At 40.2% G+C, this 19,933-nt stretch overlaps 1 protein-coding gene across 49 annotated transcripts in view; it reads left to right on the top strand.

Annotated features, from left to right (window-relative positions):
* Positions 1–19,933, top strand: part of TENM2 (teneurin transmembrane protein 2) — a 1,290,011-nt gene that overhangs the window by 560,785 nt on the left and 709,293 nt on the right. For 22 of the 49 annotated variants that reach the window (XM_085001851.1, XM_085001850.1, XM_085001847.1 and 19 more), the window contains exon 1: positions 19,082–19,366. The exons of the other annotated variants lie outside the window; for them this stretch is intronic. In XM_085001851.1, the coding sequence (XP_084857977.1) occupies positions 19,321–19,366 (46 nt within the window). In that variant the 5' untranslated portion in view covers positions 19,082–19,320. Of the gene's footprint in view, positions 1–19,081; positions 19,367–19,933 lie in introns of those variants that run through there. 49 annotated transcript variants of the gene reach the window in all.

Below are 19,933 nucleotides of genomic sequence, written 5' to 3'. Positions count from 1 at the left end.
AGCAATGAGAGAAGGAGATGTAAACTAGAGCCAGGGGTAAGGAAACCTTTAAGAAATGTCTCAGGAATCATGAACGTCATATAGAATGAAGAAAAGGTTGGGGACGGGGGTTGGAATAGGCTTTCAGGATCAGCATGCCTTCTGCATAACTGAACAGTGCCTGACTAATTTCCCTTTCTAATGAGACCCAGCATAAAACCCATCCATTTAGGCTATTCAGCTCTTAGGTAAATGTACCAAGCTGTTGGGGTAGCAGGGAAAGAGGGGTTGACATTGATGGATGGAGTTAAATACCAGAGCCCCCCTGCTTCATGCAGACTTTTCTAAAGCAGCATTGTGACAGCAAGGCTTGGAAGATTCCAGGTGGGCAGGGCAGGCTGGACAGAGCCCATGTGTCTCCCTCAGAGGAGGAGGAGGGGGGCTAGGTGGGGGTCTCCTTCTGTCAGAATGGGAGGATCCTGTTCAGGTCTGGCAACAGCATGGCACACTGTGGGATGCGTTCCTCAAATGGGGCTTAGCGGGACATATGGGCTTTCCTCTGACACAGTTTCTTTCCTTTTTTTTGTCCAGAATTACCACCAGAGGAATATCCATTTCTTCCTTTACCTCTGTGGTTCAGCTCTCCAACCTTCTGGACAATAAATTGTTATTTATCTTGGTTCTAAAACAAGGATGACATTGCTCCTGACCTGCCTTTAAAAACGGTTAAATGGAAGTAAGGAAGGTCACCATGCCTTGACTCGATAGCTGGATGTATTATACTCTCAATATAAAAGATGTTAACCAAGCCAGACTCTTTGGAAGGACTTGAGCATATGTGTTTTTAAAAGAAGCGGTGATTATTTTCCATTAGTTTTCTGACAGTTGTTCTGGTCAGATGCTTAGATTCAGTGACCTCACTCTACAGTGTTCATCATTTAAATGAATCCAGTGGCAAAGGGGAGTGTGGGTTACAGTATGGTTACCAGGACAGACGTAGCATGGACAGGTACACTCAGAGCCATGGATACTTAGCTGTACACAAAAGCCACTTAGAAGGCCTTTAAATCTTATAACAAGCCTAGGACATGTGTGCTGTTATATTTTCCATTTTACAGGTAAGAAAACCAAGGCACAGAAAGTAATCTGCCTAAGGTCACTAAGCTCATGAATATAGGGAGCTTGGGATTCAGATCCAGGGAGCCTGGTTCCAGAGCCTGTATTCCTAACCATTATCTATATCAGCAAGAAATGGACTCGTCTGAGAATGTGGCAGAGACAAGAAACTCAAGAACAGCTGTTTATTTTCAAAGGAACTTCTTTTTATCTGCTCCTCCTTCTCCTCTTCAACTTGTTCCAACTTTTCAGAGGCAACAGATGCTTGTTGGGGGGGGGGGGCGGTGTGGAACAAAGCAAAGCAAATCTCTATAAATTATTGTTTTTTATTTTCAGGATTAAAACTACAAATTTCCCTTCACTCATCTTCCTGGAAACTATAGTGTAGCCACTAAATTAAACACTCCTCTTTCTTCCTTAGCATATATATACATAGGCATGCATTCACACACACACACACACACACACAACATCCTAGTGGAACTTGAAAAGGTTCTTAACTTTCTCAGATTCACATAATCTGGGGCTGGCTATGGCAGTCAAATATGTGAACAGCTCTCTGGAAGGTCCCCACAATTAGGCTTTAAAAATGGTTTTGACAATTGAATTTTTTAAAAAAAGCCACCTCAGAAATACCGATCAACAGAATCTTTGTGTTTAAAATTTGAAGCACGTTATTATTCCCAAATGTTCTCTTTCTCTCTCCCTTTTGCCGCTTTACAAATTGTATTTTTAAAATTCACTTTCAATATTATATTTAATTCAGACTTGGTTGGGTATCCTGATGGCTGTCAAACTTGGAAAAACATCTTCCTTATAAGTTAGTGTCTTCTCTGCCCTGACTTGCTTTTGGAACAACATGTGGAGTCATTTTCCACTTCCTGCTTGGAGAGTCAGCCTTCCCCCCACAGGGAGATGGAAATTGCTAGCTTATATCACCTCTAGGGATAGAGGGGCAAAGAGTATTTTAAGTCAGTTGACATATTCTTTCCCAGCATCTCCAAGAGACAACTCCTCCATTTTGCTACTAAGAGGAATAAATCCATCCTTGACGTGTGTTGGGTCTCGGCAACTCTTGCCATCAGCAAGCACAGACCATTCCAATCTGACTCTTGGTTATAGCAACTAAATTTCAGGCCCGCTGGAGTGTACAAAGACACACAGCATCTTCTGAATAGGAGCATGGACCAGCCTTTTCAAATTCCTTAAGGGGAAAAAGAAACTTCAAGGACATGTTTGCAAAAAAGAAGACAGAGGAGAAAGGAATCTTGCTATTCGCATTTTAATTTGCTGAATTAGTTCTGAAAGCCTATGTTTGGGGAACCCCTAATGGCTAAACTTACACAAGCAGAAGGAAAATAAAATGCCCTTATTAAATTTCCTAGGAACATGTCTCAAATGTTCCCTTTCTCCTGTCTCCAAGTCTCAGACTTTGAGTCATTTTGCCTCTCTCATCTGTTTCCAACTCAGTTGAGTTACAGCCAATCAGATATGAGGAAAATTAGATTTTAATGGAATATTTGATTTTCGTTGCTTAATTGATTTAATTGCAAGTTTCTATTTCAGACTGGTGGAAATGCAAAGATTTTCAGTCAAATGGAGAAAAGCTCCCATTTTTCTGTGTTCAACAATGACAAACTTAATAATTCAATGTTAGCCTGGATTCTAAACCTTTAGAGGCAGGAAATACTGGTATCTTTCTGAATTGTTATTCTTCATCCGTACTTCAGTTTCTCTTTCATGTAGACATAGCTCATATCAAGATCCCGTGTTTACCCTCGCTTGTTCTGTTTGTGTTGATGTTGATGTTTGTGTATGAATTTTTGTTTGTCAGGGGAATAATACATCTGTATCTATATACGCTTACCTCTGTATTGTTTACGAGGGACATTAAATGCCACAAGATATTTATTTTACTACTGGTAAGGAGAAGGACAGTCAAGAGCGTTAGCCCGTTCTCAACAGGCCATAGTGGGTCAATGGGCTTTTCTGGGTTCTTTTAGACCAACGATGACAAGTGAAGCCTAGTCTGTGTCAATGCCTATGATGTGTACTGGCTCCCTAGGGCACTGGGGTAAAGAAAAACGCTGGAAAAATTACAGGGGTCGATAACCAATGGCAGATGCAAAATGAGCCCCTCACCATGGTCCTCTCTGTTAGAGGTGGTCAGGTTGACCACAGCCTGCCTCCCTCAGTGCTTAAGCACAGTACCGCACCAGCACCGTATCCTTCCACCACTCCTAAGGTCCCTAAACCCCTCATCATACCAATTCCAGCAGGATGCATATCGCTTTATTTGACAGATTAAGTTTGTATCTTTTAAAAATCTCTTTTAGTTTTGGAAAAAGCTAAGATTTTTCTAAACATTTTGAGAAAAGGGTGTGTGTATACATCACCCCCTGGTTTATGAATATCTAATTATGGATGATCCATATTTGAATTTCCTATCACATACCTTGTATACTTGTCAGTCGATTCAGAGTATTATTTTTCATAGGAACAAAATAGTAGCCTCTTGGATGCTATCTAATTTTTTCATCATCGTTATCATGATTATCACCACAATGCCTGTTTTTGTGGAGACTTCCTTTTCTCTAGAGGGAAGAAAGCAGAAAGGCTAAGAGCAAGAACTTTAGTGAGAGATTACCTGTGTTAAAATTCTGGTTCTGCCACTTGCAGAATTTCTGGAATTTCAGGCAAGTGACTTCACCTCTCTGGCATTTATTATTCTGATCTGGAAAATGGGAATAGTAGGGGGGCCTGGCTCACCCTATTATTATATATGAATTCAGTGAGGTAATTGATTTAAACTGTGTGTAGATGTGCCAAGCATACAGTTAGTGCTTAATAAATGCTATGACCTTGTGTGTGCCAGATGCTAGATTCAGACATTCACATGGTTTATTTATTTAGTACACGTATATTCATCTGGGTGTGATTTCCCCTCCAGAGAACATTAGGCAATGGCTAATGGATTGCCAAGACCATCATTGCTGAAGATGAGGCTTAGTTAAAACTGTGAAAAGTGAGATTATCTAAAGCAAACAGATTAACTATCAGATCCGTCAATAGTTGACGGTGGAACACATATGACTCCTGAACGGGAAATACTTTGTCTCAGGTGATCCTTGAGGACAGAGGTAGCAGGGAGACTCTCTCTGTATCCTGGGGGTGGCCCACAGCAGGGGCTGAGGACATCTGTGCTGAAAGAATGGACCTACCTTCTCAACCTCACTCCATCAGTACAATGCAGCTTGAATGGCAGCATACGTGTAGCCTCAGAGGTACACAACCCCTTCCCATTTTGTAACAGAATAGAAGTCTACAATAATTGGGTGATCCTGGTTCTCAGCCTTTAAGCCTTTGCTTTAACCCGGTCTGTCCTGACACCTTAGTGAATCCTTCCTCTACAGTGTTCCCGTGCACATGGATGGGGAATTAGCTGCAAGTGTTCCAAGAGTTCAGTGACTCGAAGGTCATCCCTTTTACGGTGACCTAGAGTCAAACCCAGCTGTTGCCAAATAATCTGTGATTGGCAGCCATCACTGGGGTCCAGGAGAAGATGTCACAACCACTAGGTGAGATCACTTCCCAAGCCATTTCTTTGTGGGTGTTTTTTCCAGTCCATTTTGTCTCTCTGAACATACCAACATAAGTGGCAAGCTAGTTTGCAATTCCTTATAAACGTAATTTTAACTGTGACTTTCACTGAATTAAACCAAAAAAAAAAAAAAAAACTGTTTTTGACCTCCTACACAGATGAGTTTTCCATTGTTATATAAATTCGTGGCCAGTTTCAGTTCCGTAGTCATTCAAGTCCATGGTCTGGGGGGGAAATGATAATATTTCTCATGTAGCCGACAGCAGATTATGTTGAAGAGAGAAGCATTGGAAGTACAGAATCAGCCATAAGAATGTAATCTGTTTGCAGAAACAAGTTGTGTTCAATGGGTAGGTGTTTTCGTGCTTCAAATTACTATTTGTCCTTTGCAATAGCAGATGTTCAGCTGTGGATGTGGGCAGTCAGCATGAGTAGGCGCAGCACGGATGCTCCGAGTGAAGGGCTGAGAGACAAGCCTGGCTCTCAGGACCAAGGCAATCCCACCCCCTCCTCCTACCCCTTCCACCTTGTGCTGATGAATTCTTGGCATCTCAGATACACACTGTTAGGTCTCACTTTACAAATGCATGGAAGCTACATTCCCTAGCAAGACAGAGCCTCCTGCAAAATTACCTCCAGACCAGCAGCAACACCACCCAGGAGCTGGTTAGCAAAACAGAATCCCAGGCCCCAAGCCACACTTACTCAGGATCAGAACCTGACTAAGTCCTCAGGTAATTCTTCTGCACATTGAGGCCTGAAAAGCACTGTTCCAGAGCACTCTGACCTCCGACCTCAGTGGTCCTAAGTAGATGTTTATTTTATTTATGTAGCATACTTTCTGTTTTGTGTATGTTACTTGAAGGCAAACATAGCCTTACTTTTGTAGATTTCTTTAGTTTGTAGGTGCATTTACTGAACATAGGGGTGCTTAATCAACTCCCAAACTTAATTTAGATATTCTGATCATAAGGTCAAGAAGAGGAGGCAAGCCAGAAAGGGAAAAGTGGTTTAATACACTGCATTTCCGGATTGAGGTATACCTAACTCTTCTACCAACGGGTCTTGGGCAAATAATTTAAACTCCTCTAAGCCTCAGTTTCCCTAACTGTAAAATTGCAGCTCACAATAACTACCTCATAGGTTTGTGTTAAGGATCAAATGAGATCAAACATGTAATTTGCATAGTGCTAATTGGTTCATCCTCGTGCATTCTCCTTAAATGTTAGCTACCATTATTTTAATTATCATTTAAACCAGTAAAGTCTATACCTATAATAAGCCCTAACACACACTTTTTCAGTTAACCTTGTGGTTCTTAACTGGGGTTGATTTTGCTCTCCTGGGATGGATGGCAGTGTCTGAAGACATTTGATTGGCATGAATGGGGGAAGGTGCGATTGACATCCAGTTGGGAGAGTTCAGGGGATGCTGCTAAATGTCCTGCCATGCACAAGACAGCCCCTCACAGCAAAGCATGATCGGGACCCCATGTTAACCGTGGCAATGCTGAGAAAGCCATCTGTTACCCATCGAGGGACTGAGGAAAGCAAAGCCAGCGTTTTTCTTGAGGATTTAGGTACCTCGGTCTATTTAGTCGCTCAGATATTAACGTTGAGCCCCCTTGTCAGAATTCATCCAGGAGGAGCCTCATCATTTCCTTTGGAACAGAACCACACACAGGAAAACCTGATGCAGCCTGATTAACCTATTAAAGCACATTTCATTCTTTAATATCGAAGAGAGCTCGGTTCTTTGAAATGTAAAACATAGTAAGTGAAAGAAAATCACACTCTCACTTCCCCCAGGAGCACAAGGTCATTGTATAAATAACACTGGTTCCCCTATTAATTTTATTCCATTTAGGAATATGCAGGAGTGCAAAGTTGTCAGGGAAAGAGAAGGGACAGAAGAAGGCTAGACTTCTGGTGCCCATGACTGAGCTCAGACAAGAGAGCTGTGGCCCACAGTCCAAAGGAGATGCTGGAAACAGAGCAAAATGAATGTCCTTCCAGCTGGTAGAAGGATCAAGCTGGAAACTCCCCTCTCGTTTCCTTAAGGAATCAGAAATGCTGCAAGAGAATATACTAATTTCCCAGGTATCACTGCAAAAAATACGGGTGAGGAGGCGAGTGTGAGGTTTTATTCCCGCTGTGAACAGATTAAGCAGACACCAATTTACACCTCATTGTTAAAAGTAACTTTTTTTTCCACAAGTGAGATCACATTTACATCTTTTGTAATTAAGCTAAAGGAATTTTTTTTTAAAATGACATTTCCCCTGCCACCCATCATGAAGTAAATATTTTATGTTAAGTGGGATCAAATGCTGAAATAAATACAGGAGAACCTCCCCCCCCCCCTCACACACACACACACACACACACACACACACACACACACACACAATGAAAGAAAGTCCTAACACCACCTTCAGCCTCATCTACTGCTGGCGGGGTAAGAGCTCTCCCCGTTGGTGTTTTGGTTTTAGAAAAGGCCAGGAATGAGATGGCAGGTGGGCTGGAAGGGGAACTTGCTATTCCGTACAGCTGGACAGTGCCAGCTTCCCAGAAAGGAGGAGGCATGGCAGTGACAAGAATATGCTCCCTGATATTTCAGGGGCCACTGTCCACCAGCAGAAACACAGGCTACAATAGCATCAACCATATATTTACTGACTCCCTTGCTTTTCAGCAATTTCCCCTTTTAGGAAAATTGAACCCAGAGAGCCCTATATTAAGAGCTCCAAAAGACCAACATCCTTTATTTCCTACATAGGAGAATCCAGTTGGGCAAAGAGACATTTTTCCCCCTCACAATAGAGTTTGCATGGCCATTATCAACAATACAATTCCTGAGCCAGATAATAAATAATTGCAGAGCAACAGGGAAAATGAGGTGTGCGCAAGGTGTGCGCGAGGAGGAAAATTGATGGTTTCAGAGAAGATTTGCACAAAGATGGAGTCAGGGAGGTGAAATCAAGTCATCCCAGGGCACATCCATGCAGTACTAACTAAAGTGAATTATGGGGTCGCACACCTGTGCCACAAGTTGGAGGCCGCACAGCCAGCCCAGGCTATGCCTTTGGAAGATGGCCTTTTTCACAGTGTTCGAATGAAGTCTCTGACTGGTGCTCGGCCAACTTTCTGATTGGTCACATCAGGTGCTAGCTTTTGAAGGAAACGGTAGCAAGCCTGGTAATATATGTGCTTATGGAGTGTAAATGCCAACACACCATGCCCCTGAGCATGTGCCAAGGTCCTGGAGGTCCTGTAACAGGTGTTCTTTGGTGTGCATCCTCAACCCTGACAGTAAAGTGGAAAGGCAAAACTTGAGGTATCTTTCTCTTACATCTAGGCACCTAGGCTTTTCCTACCACAGATACAAGCACATAACAAATTTGTCTTCAAAAAAAAAAAAAAAAAAAAAAAAAAAAAGATCCATTTTACCCTGTGGATGCATTCCTTTTTGGTTGTTCCAGTTGTTCCATTTAAGCAGAACTGAAGAGAGTCCTTTTCTTCCCTCCTTAGCCTTGCCAGGGTGGCTATTCCAGGGCCCGGTTCTTTGTTTTGATTGCAGTTTTTACTACCTGCCTGCTGAAGAGACTTACTGATAAAATACTTCCTTCCCAAAGAGCCCTCTTGAGGAGTTCCCTTGTGGCATAGCAGATTAAGCAGCAGCTTAGGTTGCTGCTGTGGCTCCAGTTTGGTCCCTTGCCTTGTCTCTTTTCCTTGACTGCAAGACTACTTCTGTGCTCTGTCAAGTGATGGTAATGGCCCAAAAATCTTTGTAAGTCGCATCAATTGTGTGCCCTTATAGACGTGGTCACTCTCGTCATTATCATTCAATGTAGAATCCAATTGGGACACGTTTGGAAAACCCAGGAGGATTCATTTTGTAATTTAGCAATAGTTATTAAGTCTATCTCATGGACCGGGCATGTTTCCAGGTGCTAGGAATCAAACAGTAAGCCAAAAGACCACCTCCCCCCACACACACACACCCTCTAGGAGTTTACATTCTGGTAAAGCTATTAGACAGTGACCAAAATAAACAGACTACAGTGACTTAGATGTGGTTCCTGCATTGGAGAAAGAACAAAAAGGGAGGATGGAGAATTTAAGGTGAGAGAATGATGCATTTTTTATTAAGATCTGGTATCACTGGGGGGGATGCTGTTACAAGAAACTATTAAATGAGATGAGAAAGGAGTTAGCATTGTGGATCAGGGGAAATGAATATAACTAGTAAACTTGAGGACACAGGTTCAATTCCTGTCTTCACTCAGTGGGTTAAGGATCCAGCATTGCCATGAGCTGTGGTATAGGTCATATATGCGGCTTGGATCTGACAGAGCTGTGGCTGTGGCATAGGCCAGTGACTACAGCTCTGATTCAACCCCTAACCTGGGAACCTCCATATGCTGTGGGTGCAGCCCTAAAAAAAAAAAAAAAAAGAAAGAAATTAGGTGAGAAAGTATTCCTTGCTCAAAAAGAACATTCTAGGCAGAGGTGTGTATAGCTGCCAGGAAGAGAAAGAAGGATCAATTAGTAGAATTGGAGATCTGATAAGCTTCGGGGAGGACAAAGCCTGTCCAGTGTTTAGAACATTGGATAGGCTTTGGTTTAACTCTGGAGGAGAAAAGGAGTTCTTGGAGGGTGTTGAGCATTGGAGTGAGAGTATCTGGCTTGTATTATGAAAAGATAAGTCTGATTGCAGGATTGAGAATAATAAGGAGGAGCCTATATCAGTTACCTATAGCTAGATAACAAGCTACACCACAACTTGGTGGCTTGAAGTCAGAATTGATTTCTCACATGTCTGTGTGTTTGTTGGTCAGTTCTTCTGCTGGGCTTGCTCACACTTATTCACACAGTGCACCCAGCAGGTGGATCAGGAGGTAGATGGATTCCACGAAATGGTTGGGCCTCTCTCTCTCTCTTCACATGATCTTTCATCCTCCGGGGGCCCAGAGAAGGCTTTTGTCTATGGAAGTGGCACCCTTCCAACAGGCCAGCCACAAATCCCATGACCTTATATTTGTATGCCGTTACTTACTGTGCCTTCACTTTTACGGTGCTTGCTTTTGTCCCATTGGCCAAAGCAGGGCATGAGACCAATCCCAGAGTCAGTGTGGGAGAGGACTCCATGAGAATATGTACACAGGAAGGTCAGATATATTGGAAGTCGTTATTGTTGCAGTCTGATGCAGGAGCCAAAAGTGGAAATGATGGAGAGAAATTAGGAGGCTCTGCAATAATCCAGAAAAAAAAAAAAAAAGATGGACTGCACCAGAGTAATGACAACGGAAGTTTTAAGAAGTGCCTAGATTCTGAGTATAGGTTGAAGGGTGACCTTATTTTTACTCTCCTAAGTCCCTAGGGTAAGTCTATTAAAGTCCTTGGGATTGGTGATAGTCTTATTATGCATGAAATGATATCATAATAAAGTAAATGAGGTCAGTGAAAGGTTTCTCTGATTGCCAATAATTATTCAATGAGTTTACCGAACAATTGTAAACTTCATAATTCACTTAGTGCTGTGACTGTACATGGTACCCTGTCAATATCATCATCAGCTAATATTTATTAAGCATCCTCTGAGTACATGGTATTGCACTCACAGCAACAGAGGTGAGCTGCATTAATTCTTTCAGCCAATGCAGAATTATTGAGTGGTTGATTGCCTCACTCTATTAATTGGTGCCCCAGCAGCCTCAAGGAAAGCACTCAGCTTCTAGAATACAATTTCTTATTCCCTCGGAGTCGATTTGGCTTTGGTAAAATCTGACTGTATAGGAAAATAGACGGTTCTCTACCTTTATGAATACACTAATGTTTTTGTGTTCATCTTATTATCACAAACAGGGAGATGTTAGTCCCATTTAGTGGATGGAGAAGTGGAGGCAGATAGTGGTTAGATGATCTGGCCAATGCCACATACTGAGATGATGGCAGATCTGAAATTGAAATACAGTAGCTTTTTCTATTGCACTACACTGCCTCTCAGTGGTACACGGGATTCCCATTTCTCTCTCACACTAATGCACAGTCATGAAAACTCCACCAAAAAGATTTAACTGGCTTCTCTGCTCTTCAAGGGAGTGTTTGACACATTGTTCTTTGACATCTGCACAGCCTAATCACTGGGAAAAGTGGTTTGTTTGTTTGTATTGTATTTTTTTAAGCCCCTTATTACAGGGGATTTGTCAGCTGTTAAAATCACCACTTTTTTGTGTTAGTTAAATTCTCATCAGAAAGATTTGATTTCAGAGTGCATCGAGATATTTAGGAACCAGAACGTGAAATAAATGATTTAATTGAGATCCCTATTTTCATTTTGTTCTAGAAACAGTGATTCAGTGATGATGGTTTTGACTGATCATCCTTTTTGAGGGCGTTTCACCTTTTTTAAATGAGAGAATCAAACTTGGAGCTAAGACAGACTGTGAGTGGAAGGGGGCAGTTTAAATGCAGAATTTATTTATAAATCTTGAAAGTAGCACCATTAAATGCCATGCATCCTGATGCACTTGAGTGTGTACCCTCTAGAATGTCTGTTTGTTGTAATTCCATCACATTACATATTTTAGTGCATATCTCTTCGTAGCAGCTTCTAGAGCTTTTCAGATATTCAGCATCAGAAATTGCACTGTTTTATCCTGGATTTTACAAATAGCAACCAGATTACTGTAAAACAGAACTATCTGATAAGTAAGGTTGTGAATTGCTTTTGTGATTGTCATAGGTAAGAGTATTGAAGAAACTGGCAAACAGTGCAGTACACTGGTTACTGTAAAAAATAAAACCTGTCGCAATGAATGCATTTTTCTGATGAATACGTTCAAGACTGTGATCATTGTGCAACTTCTGGTTGGATGCTTTCAAATGTTCCGTATTGAAAAACATCAGTAACAAGCACCAAATAGTCCACCAAAGTCTGTATTCAACTCAATGGAGAGGAACGTAAATTCTTAAGAGTTTCACCGTGGCCAACTCTATTCAGTCCACCATGGGAAGCAGAGAATTGAGGTCCTCTCTTGATTTGCTTTCCATTTTTACTTTAGGATTAGGTGGCCCACTATTTTTGTTTTCACTTAAGGGGGTGTTCAAATCACTATGCAAAATAGAAACAGAAAAGAGGCAAGATTGGCTTCTCTGCAGCAGACAAAGATCAAAATGGCAGAACACGGTAATTAATGTAAGCAATTTTATAAGCAAAATAATTTGTTTTCATTGGCTAAATAAGATCTGATATAATTAGAATATTTGATAAACTAATTTCACAAAACTATTTATATCACCAACCTTTAATCGCCTTAAAGACTTATTGCAATTTGGAAATGGACCTGAATGATCTCATCTTAACACTAAGAAGAATACATTAAGGTTTGGTTTTGTTTTTCCCTGAGACTTCAGAGGTTATATCCTTTTATAATTTCAGAGATTTTTTTCTCTTATTGAAAACCAGTACTCTAAACCAGATAATTCCAATAGCTTGAATCTCTAGTGAATCCATACAGAACTGTGATGAGGATAAAAACCTTTCTTGAGAAATCTCCTTGTGTCTAAGGAGTAAGGCTTATAAGGTGTATCTTCCACAATGTTCATTCCTGTCCTATCCCCCCGATCCAGGAAAAACTAACCTCCTAGAATAAGTAAGTGGATAACTGGGCCTAAAATTACCCATAGACAAGACCCTATGGAACAGAGGAACCATTTCTCTAAAGATGAGTTGCCAACAGGTCAACATAATGTGACTTCCAACTAATGTATAAATGATTGGGGAAAAATAATCATCTTCCAGAAGGCGGTTGCTAATTATTCCTACCCCAAGAATCTCAATTTGTTAGGATGAGGTAATTTCAACACTAGCAGAAACACTGGCTGACTCTGAGCATATGCTCAAAAATATATAAACTTAGGTAAATAAAGGAGTGGTCTTTCATCCTACCAAGGGGTGGATAAGCTACCCTCAAATTCTGTGTACTTTTGCCACTAGGCTAGCAGTATTCTAACAACAGTGTGCTAAAGGCCAAGGGCTGTACTATAAGCTTTTACACATAATTTCTAAATATCAAATCAACATGTTATAAACACACACATATACATACACAGCTATATATTATACACATACACACATATACAAACTATTACAAGTTAGGACTCAAAGGAATAACAACATATGTTATACATAAAAAAGTAAGGGCACCTAGTTCCTACAACCTTCAGGAAACTTAAAATCTGTGTGATGAAGAAGCATAACACAGAGATACTAGAATAACAGTCCACTAACAGTAAGAGATATCCAAAGTCAGGACCAGATTCATTTGGAAAATTATACGTAATAAAATGTTTCAGGTAATGGGTGCTTTGAAATTGGAGAGAGGAGCATTTACTGTGAGCTAATATAATCTGGAAAGGATTCTCTGAGGATGAGGAAATGCAGTGAACAAAGAGTAGCATACATGTAAGAAAGCAAACTCCATGGGAAATAGCATGTGGAGGTGGCAGAGTACAAAATGTATTTGGACATATATAAACTAGTCATGTGAGGATAGGAAAAAAATCACTAGAAATAGGCAAAATAGGTTTAGGCAGAATCGAGAAATGACCCCATTCATGCATTCCTTTATACAATGTGTATGTACTGAAAAGCCACTGTAAGTTAAGCACTGCTCTAGGTACCAGGAATACAGCAGTGAATAACAACATGTCTTGACTTCAAGTTTATGCAAATATCAAAAGAATGATACACGGAGTTCCCGTTGCGGCTCAGCAGGTTACGAACCTGACTAGTATCCATGAGTATGTGTGTTTGATCCCTGGCCTCTCTCAGCAGGTTAAGGATCCAGCGTTCCATTGAGCTGCAATGTAGGTTGTAGATGAGATTTAGATCCCACATTGCTGTGCCTGTGGAATAGGCCAGCAGCTACAGCTCTGACTCAACCCTTAACCTGTGAACTTCTATATGCCCTAGATGAGGCCCTAAACAAAAAATAATAATAATAATAACAGTACAAGACAAAAGGTTTTTGATAACCTCATTTATCCTGTGTTGGGGGCACAAGGCAATTATCTTCTTAGTTCTATTGCTTTTCACTTGTATACCAACAGGCAGAGACCATAGTCTATATATATTTGAAAGAAAAGTAATCACTCAACTTGTTGAAAATTCAATAGCATTGTTTATCACATATACACTAAAAAACATAATATTGGTGGCCTATTTCAAATCATTCCAGATTGTTTTAGTACCATATAGACTAATAGCCAGAAAAGAAATGAATGAGAATATAATTACTGCATTTATTTTAAAAGAAAGAATTGAAGGTGATGGAATGCCATGGGTATTTGAATGGTTATTTCTGCTTTCTGTGTAAACTTAAATGGATATGTTCAGCTAATAACCTCCACTTTTCCATGCATGGAATGGGTAGCCTGAGGGCCCTATCTTCAAGCAGTATAAATGCCGAGGATGAAGAACCAAATCAAATCGATAAGTATCACTTTCCTACAGCTTTTTTTGCAGAGAATGTCATTCTTTTCTATCTCCTTGCCTCATTCATATGTACTGTTTCTCTTTTATATTATCATGTATAATTATGATGTTTTTCATAGGAAGGATGATGAAGCCATTTCCTCAAAAACCAGTGTCACTGATTTAAATACAGTTAAAAACTTGAATCCCCATAAGCACAGATGATCAAGCATTTGCCAAGTAGGCAGGCTACTTTGTTTAAAGATTGATGAAAGATACTAAAGCTGCAAAGACATTTTAAACATGAATATTGCTCTTGTTTAGCCTATAATGTAATAAGAAAAATAGGGCACAAACCTGAAAACCCAAACGATAATAGACCAGGATGATATAGACTAAGGGGCAAATGATTGGCATGGATAAAGATAATTAGAAGATAGGAAGACAAGTATTTATATTCTGGCTGTCATTTGTTCTTTGTGAAATGTTGGGTAAGTTCATTTTACTAAACCTCAATCTCATCTTCTATAAAATTGTTCTAATAGCCATTTGGTGGGTTGTCCTGAGGGTTAGAAATTAAAGGCAATGATAATCCCTGTCATTTTAAAAGCACTTGTATTATGACTGACTACTCTTTATTGTGTAGGTGCTAGCTGTATACTAGCTATTGTGCTAATCACTTTATATTTAATGCCTAATGAATTCAAGTCATCACAATATTTCACAGCTGAAGAGAGTGAAGTTGAAAGAGGAAAGGGATTTGACCGATGTCCTTTCTTTAGAAAGCAAATTTCAGGTCAGGATTTAGACCTAGGAACAACTCCAAAGCCAAGCTCCTTATTAGTATACATTCCACCTTCCCTCCACCATTTGAGAAGCTACAAATGAGTGATTAAAATCATTTCATTGCTATAAACTTAAGGAAGATCCAGAAAGTCTTTGTGAAGGACAAGTAACTGGTGTTAGATAAAGAGACAGAAATTAAATGTGTCCTGATGAAGAAGACTAGGACATTCAAAAGAGAAGGAGGAACAGGGTCTGGAAGGGATGTGCCTGTTCAGGCGGGGAAAGGCGGGCAGGGAGCTTCAGTAAGGAGGTTACAAAATGAGGGTTTACATGGAAATGTTGGTGTCAAATGGTAGAAGTGATTGAGGAAAAAAAATTTGCCCATCAAAGTGATTTTTAGTAGTTCTCTAAAAAAATTTGTGAATCTTTGATGATTTTTTTCTTATAAAAACAAATGTGTTTAGAATGAGAAAAGAAATTTCAATTACACATGTTAAAAGACTGATAATAATTGCAAATATAACAATTGCTAGGAAAGTAACATGATCTTTTTATGATCTGCTTGAAACCCCTTTCTTTTTCCTACATTTTTTTCTACATGCTCTGTTTCTTCAGATGATAATGCTTTTTCCTATCATTTTTTTGAACTCTTGATGATTTTCAAGCTGCAACATAAGGTAATGAAATAAAACAGATTTTCAATTGACCAATCAATAACTATTGGGGCTGGATGTCATTCACAGTGGCATTTAAGAAAGTTATTCCGGCTTGTGAAGGATGGATTGGAGAAGAAAAGAAAACCTCTTAAAATGGTTGTTTTCAATAGCTGTGTCATGACAGTTGGGCAATGTGACAACCACTAACAAGGCACTAATAGTAAAGTATTGGTTTGCCAAAGATTAGCTTCTTTATCCATTAGAGCAGATTCAAGGTCATTCCTCGAATCGTGTCACTCTCATTCACTTCGATTCCAAGCGCTTTATTGAAAGAAAGAAAAGCAGTGGTGTTATGACAGACCCTAGGACTGTCCTTAGAGAAGTGAATGGGAAGTGGGTAGTGCATTTTGTGCCTCTTCCTGTGTTCCAGGACAGAAAAGCAAGGAGAGATGCTGCATTAGAGGACTACTGCAATAGTCCAAGCAAAAGTGTCCAGAATGGAGAAGGTAGTAAAAGTCTGGAAATGAAACAATAACTTGAAAAGATATGAGAGGTGGTATTGGGTAGTTATTGATAATTGATGAGGGAGAAAGGACTTAAGGAACCCTGTAGGCCTCCATGATTTGTACACTTTACACAGGTGAGGGAATTGGGAGAAACAGACTGTTTCATTCGATTCATGAGTTCAGTTATAGAACTTTTTGAGTTCTATCCAGGTGGAAAGACCCAGAGGGCAGTTTGAATAACTAGAGCTTACAAGGAAGGTCAGAGTGGAAATAAGGCTTTGTGAGTCATCTATTTTGAATGGAGAAAATATTGTCTATTTTAGCTATTGAAAAAACCTCTTGGGTGAATTTCCTTATAGGAGTTAACATGTATGAAACACTTGCTATGTTCCAGGAACAGAACTTGTTATTTATTCCTAATGACAGCCTCACGAGGGAGGTAATGTTATTCTATCCATTTTGAGATGAAGAAAGAGCCACAGAGAGGCAAAATAACTTGGTCAGGATCACACAGCAAGCAGGTGGTAGAGCTGGGATTTCATCCCAGGCTGCCTGCTTCCAAAATCTGAGCACTTAACCACCATCTAGCTACTCCAGAGTATAAGCACGTGGGCAGAAAGCTCTCCTACAGAGAAAGAAGACTTGTAAAAATCACATTCTAGAAAGAAATATTACCTTGATTTAGGCCATCTTGGGCACCCCAGTAGAGTCAGATGGTCCCCCTCAGAGTATCTTAAGAATAAGTCATGAAAGGAATCATATATATATATGTGTTATATATATATGTATATATATATATATACATATATATCTCCAACTGCAAACATTGCCCACTCAAACTCCCCACCTCCTCACTAAGGAAGTGGCAAAAATAAGCAACGATACTGATAGCCATTTATAACTTTAAAAACAAAATCTCTTTTTGTCGCCTTGATTTCTTTTTATCTTTCCTTGACTCTGTTTTGCTGATCCTGTTCCATAAGGTCCAGGCCCCTCCCCTGCTTTTACTGTGCTGAAACAATTATATTCTTATAACAGGGTCTTTATTTTTATTGGCAGAAAATTCTCAGTCTACTTACTCCCTGGTATAGTTAATTTTAATGATAGGACCGGTGTCAATGATGCCATTTAAAGGAGGCAGTTCCAATATACTCTTTGAAATGTCTATAGAGAATTCTGGATTTACCAGGGCACCACTCCCCCAGCTACGCGCCAGCCCTGCAGCTCCCTTTCCCTTCTACATCTGAGCATACTCTGTTCTCTGGCCAGCTGCCTTCTGTTCAGCCTCTGTGTGTTCTCCATTCTCGGTTCTGCCTTAATGAGCAATAGGGCTTCATCTTGGTCACCTGGGGAAGGATGGAGGCAGGTTTTTACATCTTTATTTGGGTCCAAGCTAAAAACATATCCTATTAGCCAACCAGGAAGTCAATGGCCCTTCAAGTTTAACAAGATCAGGCAGTCCCTCTTTGGATACGGTGGAGGAAGAAGGTCTCACTCCTGGCCAGTTCTCCTTCTGTATCTGGTGGTTTACACAGTAAGTCCAAAATATCGGAGGCTTAGGGTCCAGGACTATATTGTTGGGATCCACTGTAGTTAAAGTGAAATGATTGAGATGATTTGTTTTATTTTTTTCCCAAAAATAATAAACTTTTATAAGTAGGACACATGGGACTCATTTTCCATTATTAGTATTGCTGCATTTCAAAAAGATGGCCAGTCAAGAGCCTGAATATCTCCTCTTCCTGCTGGCTTATGACTGCCTTAGCTCAGGTTACCACAGAAAGCAAGTACTTATTTTCACCAATAACTTAACTTATACCAAATACTTGACCTTGGAATAAGCAATTTACATCCTTACAAAAGAGGTCGCTTGGGGGATTTAACTGTGTAATCTTAGCCCCCATGTGGCAGGAGATGAGTAGAAATAGAACAAAGCTGGTGAAACACCATTTGAAACCATTTGAATTAGGAAATCATTTCTTTTGGACTCTGTTTTAAAAATGGAACCTACTTTAAAATGGTACAGGAAGGCAGAAGGATGCTGTAAAATCCTGTAGAAATAGTGACTCCAAAACTCTGTTCCAGGACTCAAGAAAGCAAGCCTGTTGTCACATTTGGAGGGAAACCAGAAAGAATTGAGGTTTTCACTTTCCTAATAGCTCTTTTCCAACACCTTTCCTTCAAACATTTTGCCCTGCCTTTTATTTCATCTTTCTTAATAAAACTGATGGAGAGAAACCACCTTTCCAACTTTCACCAGGAAACATAGGTTTTGCAAGTGCTAATATTTTGGTGTAGTCTCTTCCTTTTGAAGACAATTATCAAGACGAAGCATTTGTTTCTTCTTTTGTTTACCCGTGGCAGTTTGTCAGCAGTTATGATAAGTAGAGTTCCATCTGCCAGTAAAACTACGTTGCAAATTGCCGTAGAAATTAGCAGCTTTCATTTTTGCCTACATAAATAAATATGCGAAATAAATTGCACATAAATGCATCCTAAAAAAATCACAGGTACACCGCACAGTTAAATGCCAATCAGACAAAACCAGAGACACATGGCGATTATCTCAGTTTTCAAACCTGGAAGATACACGAATGTGTTTCTAAATGAGAGAGGCAGTGTATCATGCTTGCTGAGATAAAAACAGAAGCTGCCAGACACTGCACTGTGGCTTTATTCTCAGAATCCTTTGCCTGAAAACCGTTCTATCTTTTCCCCATGTTCTCTCTTCCCTCTCTCTCTCTCCATCTCTCTCTCCCTCTCTCCCCGCCGCTCATTGTTCTCTCTCTCCTCTTGCCTTTGATGCACATACGTTGTCACATTCCATTGACTCTTCCCTCTTCTCTGTTCTTACACTCAAGCCTAGCGGTGCTTTCGCCAGGCAGCGGCAGCCTCTCCTGCGAGTTTTAGTCATGTGTGCAGCTCAGTTTGATCGAGCGTTCCTTTTCTGCCTTTTCACTCTTACAAAAGATTAAAAGGTGGCGTCACATTGCTCCCCTGTTCCTTCCCGCAGGAGGGACTTAAAAGGGACAACAAAAACTAATCACTTTCAATAAGCATTTTCTTGCTGGGGAAAAGAAAAGAAAAAAAGAAAGAAAGGAAAGAAAGAAAAGAAAAGAAAGGGGGGAAAGAGGCGGGGGTGGATTTAGCGGTGTAATTTGAGACCGGTGGTGAGGATTGGGACGAGCTAGTGGAGATGCTGCACGCTGGTAACAAGGGAAGGAAGCCTTCAGCTGAGACAGGTAAGAGCGCCCATCGCAGGGTTTGACCGAGTGGCTTAGTTAAATCTCTGTTTTCACCGTTTTGTAATTGAGAAAGGCATCCGCAGCAGAAGCCGATTTTTCAGTCGGCTTCCTTTTGTTTAACATAGAAAGTACCTGTATTAATTTTGATGAATTAGAGCATGGTGGAAATTCAATTGAAAATAGATTTGTATAGTAAATGCATTTATACTGAATGATTTCTCCTCCGTTTTATTTCAGGGGAGAGAGGAGAAAGATGATTTTGATCAGAATAGCACTTTGCATTACGTGAAATTCTAAACAGCTAACGGGGGAAAAAATAATAATTCAATTGATCTCGTTTTTGAACTCCAGGACTTAAACCCTGGGAGAGAGCTGAGATTTGAAATTTTTCCTCTAACTGAACTTCTGATGCGTTATAATAATTTTTCAATGGAGGTTTCAGCAAGGGTAGAGTTTATTTAAGTCTAGCTGCTGGGCTGTGTTTGGCTTGAGTCTTGTGGGTGAAGCGCTGCTTCTATCTATCTCCTTAACCTGTGTCAGACTGATGTTTCATAAATGGAGATT

The sequence above is a fragment of the Sus scrofa genome, chromosome 16 (genome assembly GCF_054392235.1).
Source record: "Sus scrofa isolate SSC_HxYL_T2T_F1_AM1 chromosome 16, Sscrofa_HxYL_maternal_Yorkshire_Landrace_v2.0, whole genome shotgun sequence".
Lineage (NCBI taxonomy): Eukaryota > Metazoa > Chordata > Mammalia > Artiodactyla > Suidae > Sus > Sus scrofa.
This window is presented reverse-complemented; position numbering and strand designations above follow the sequence as displayed.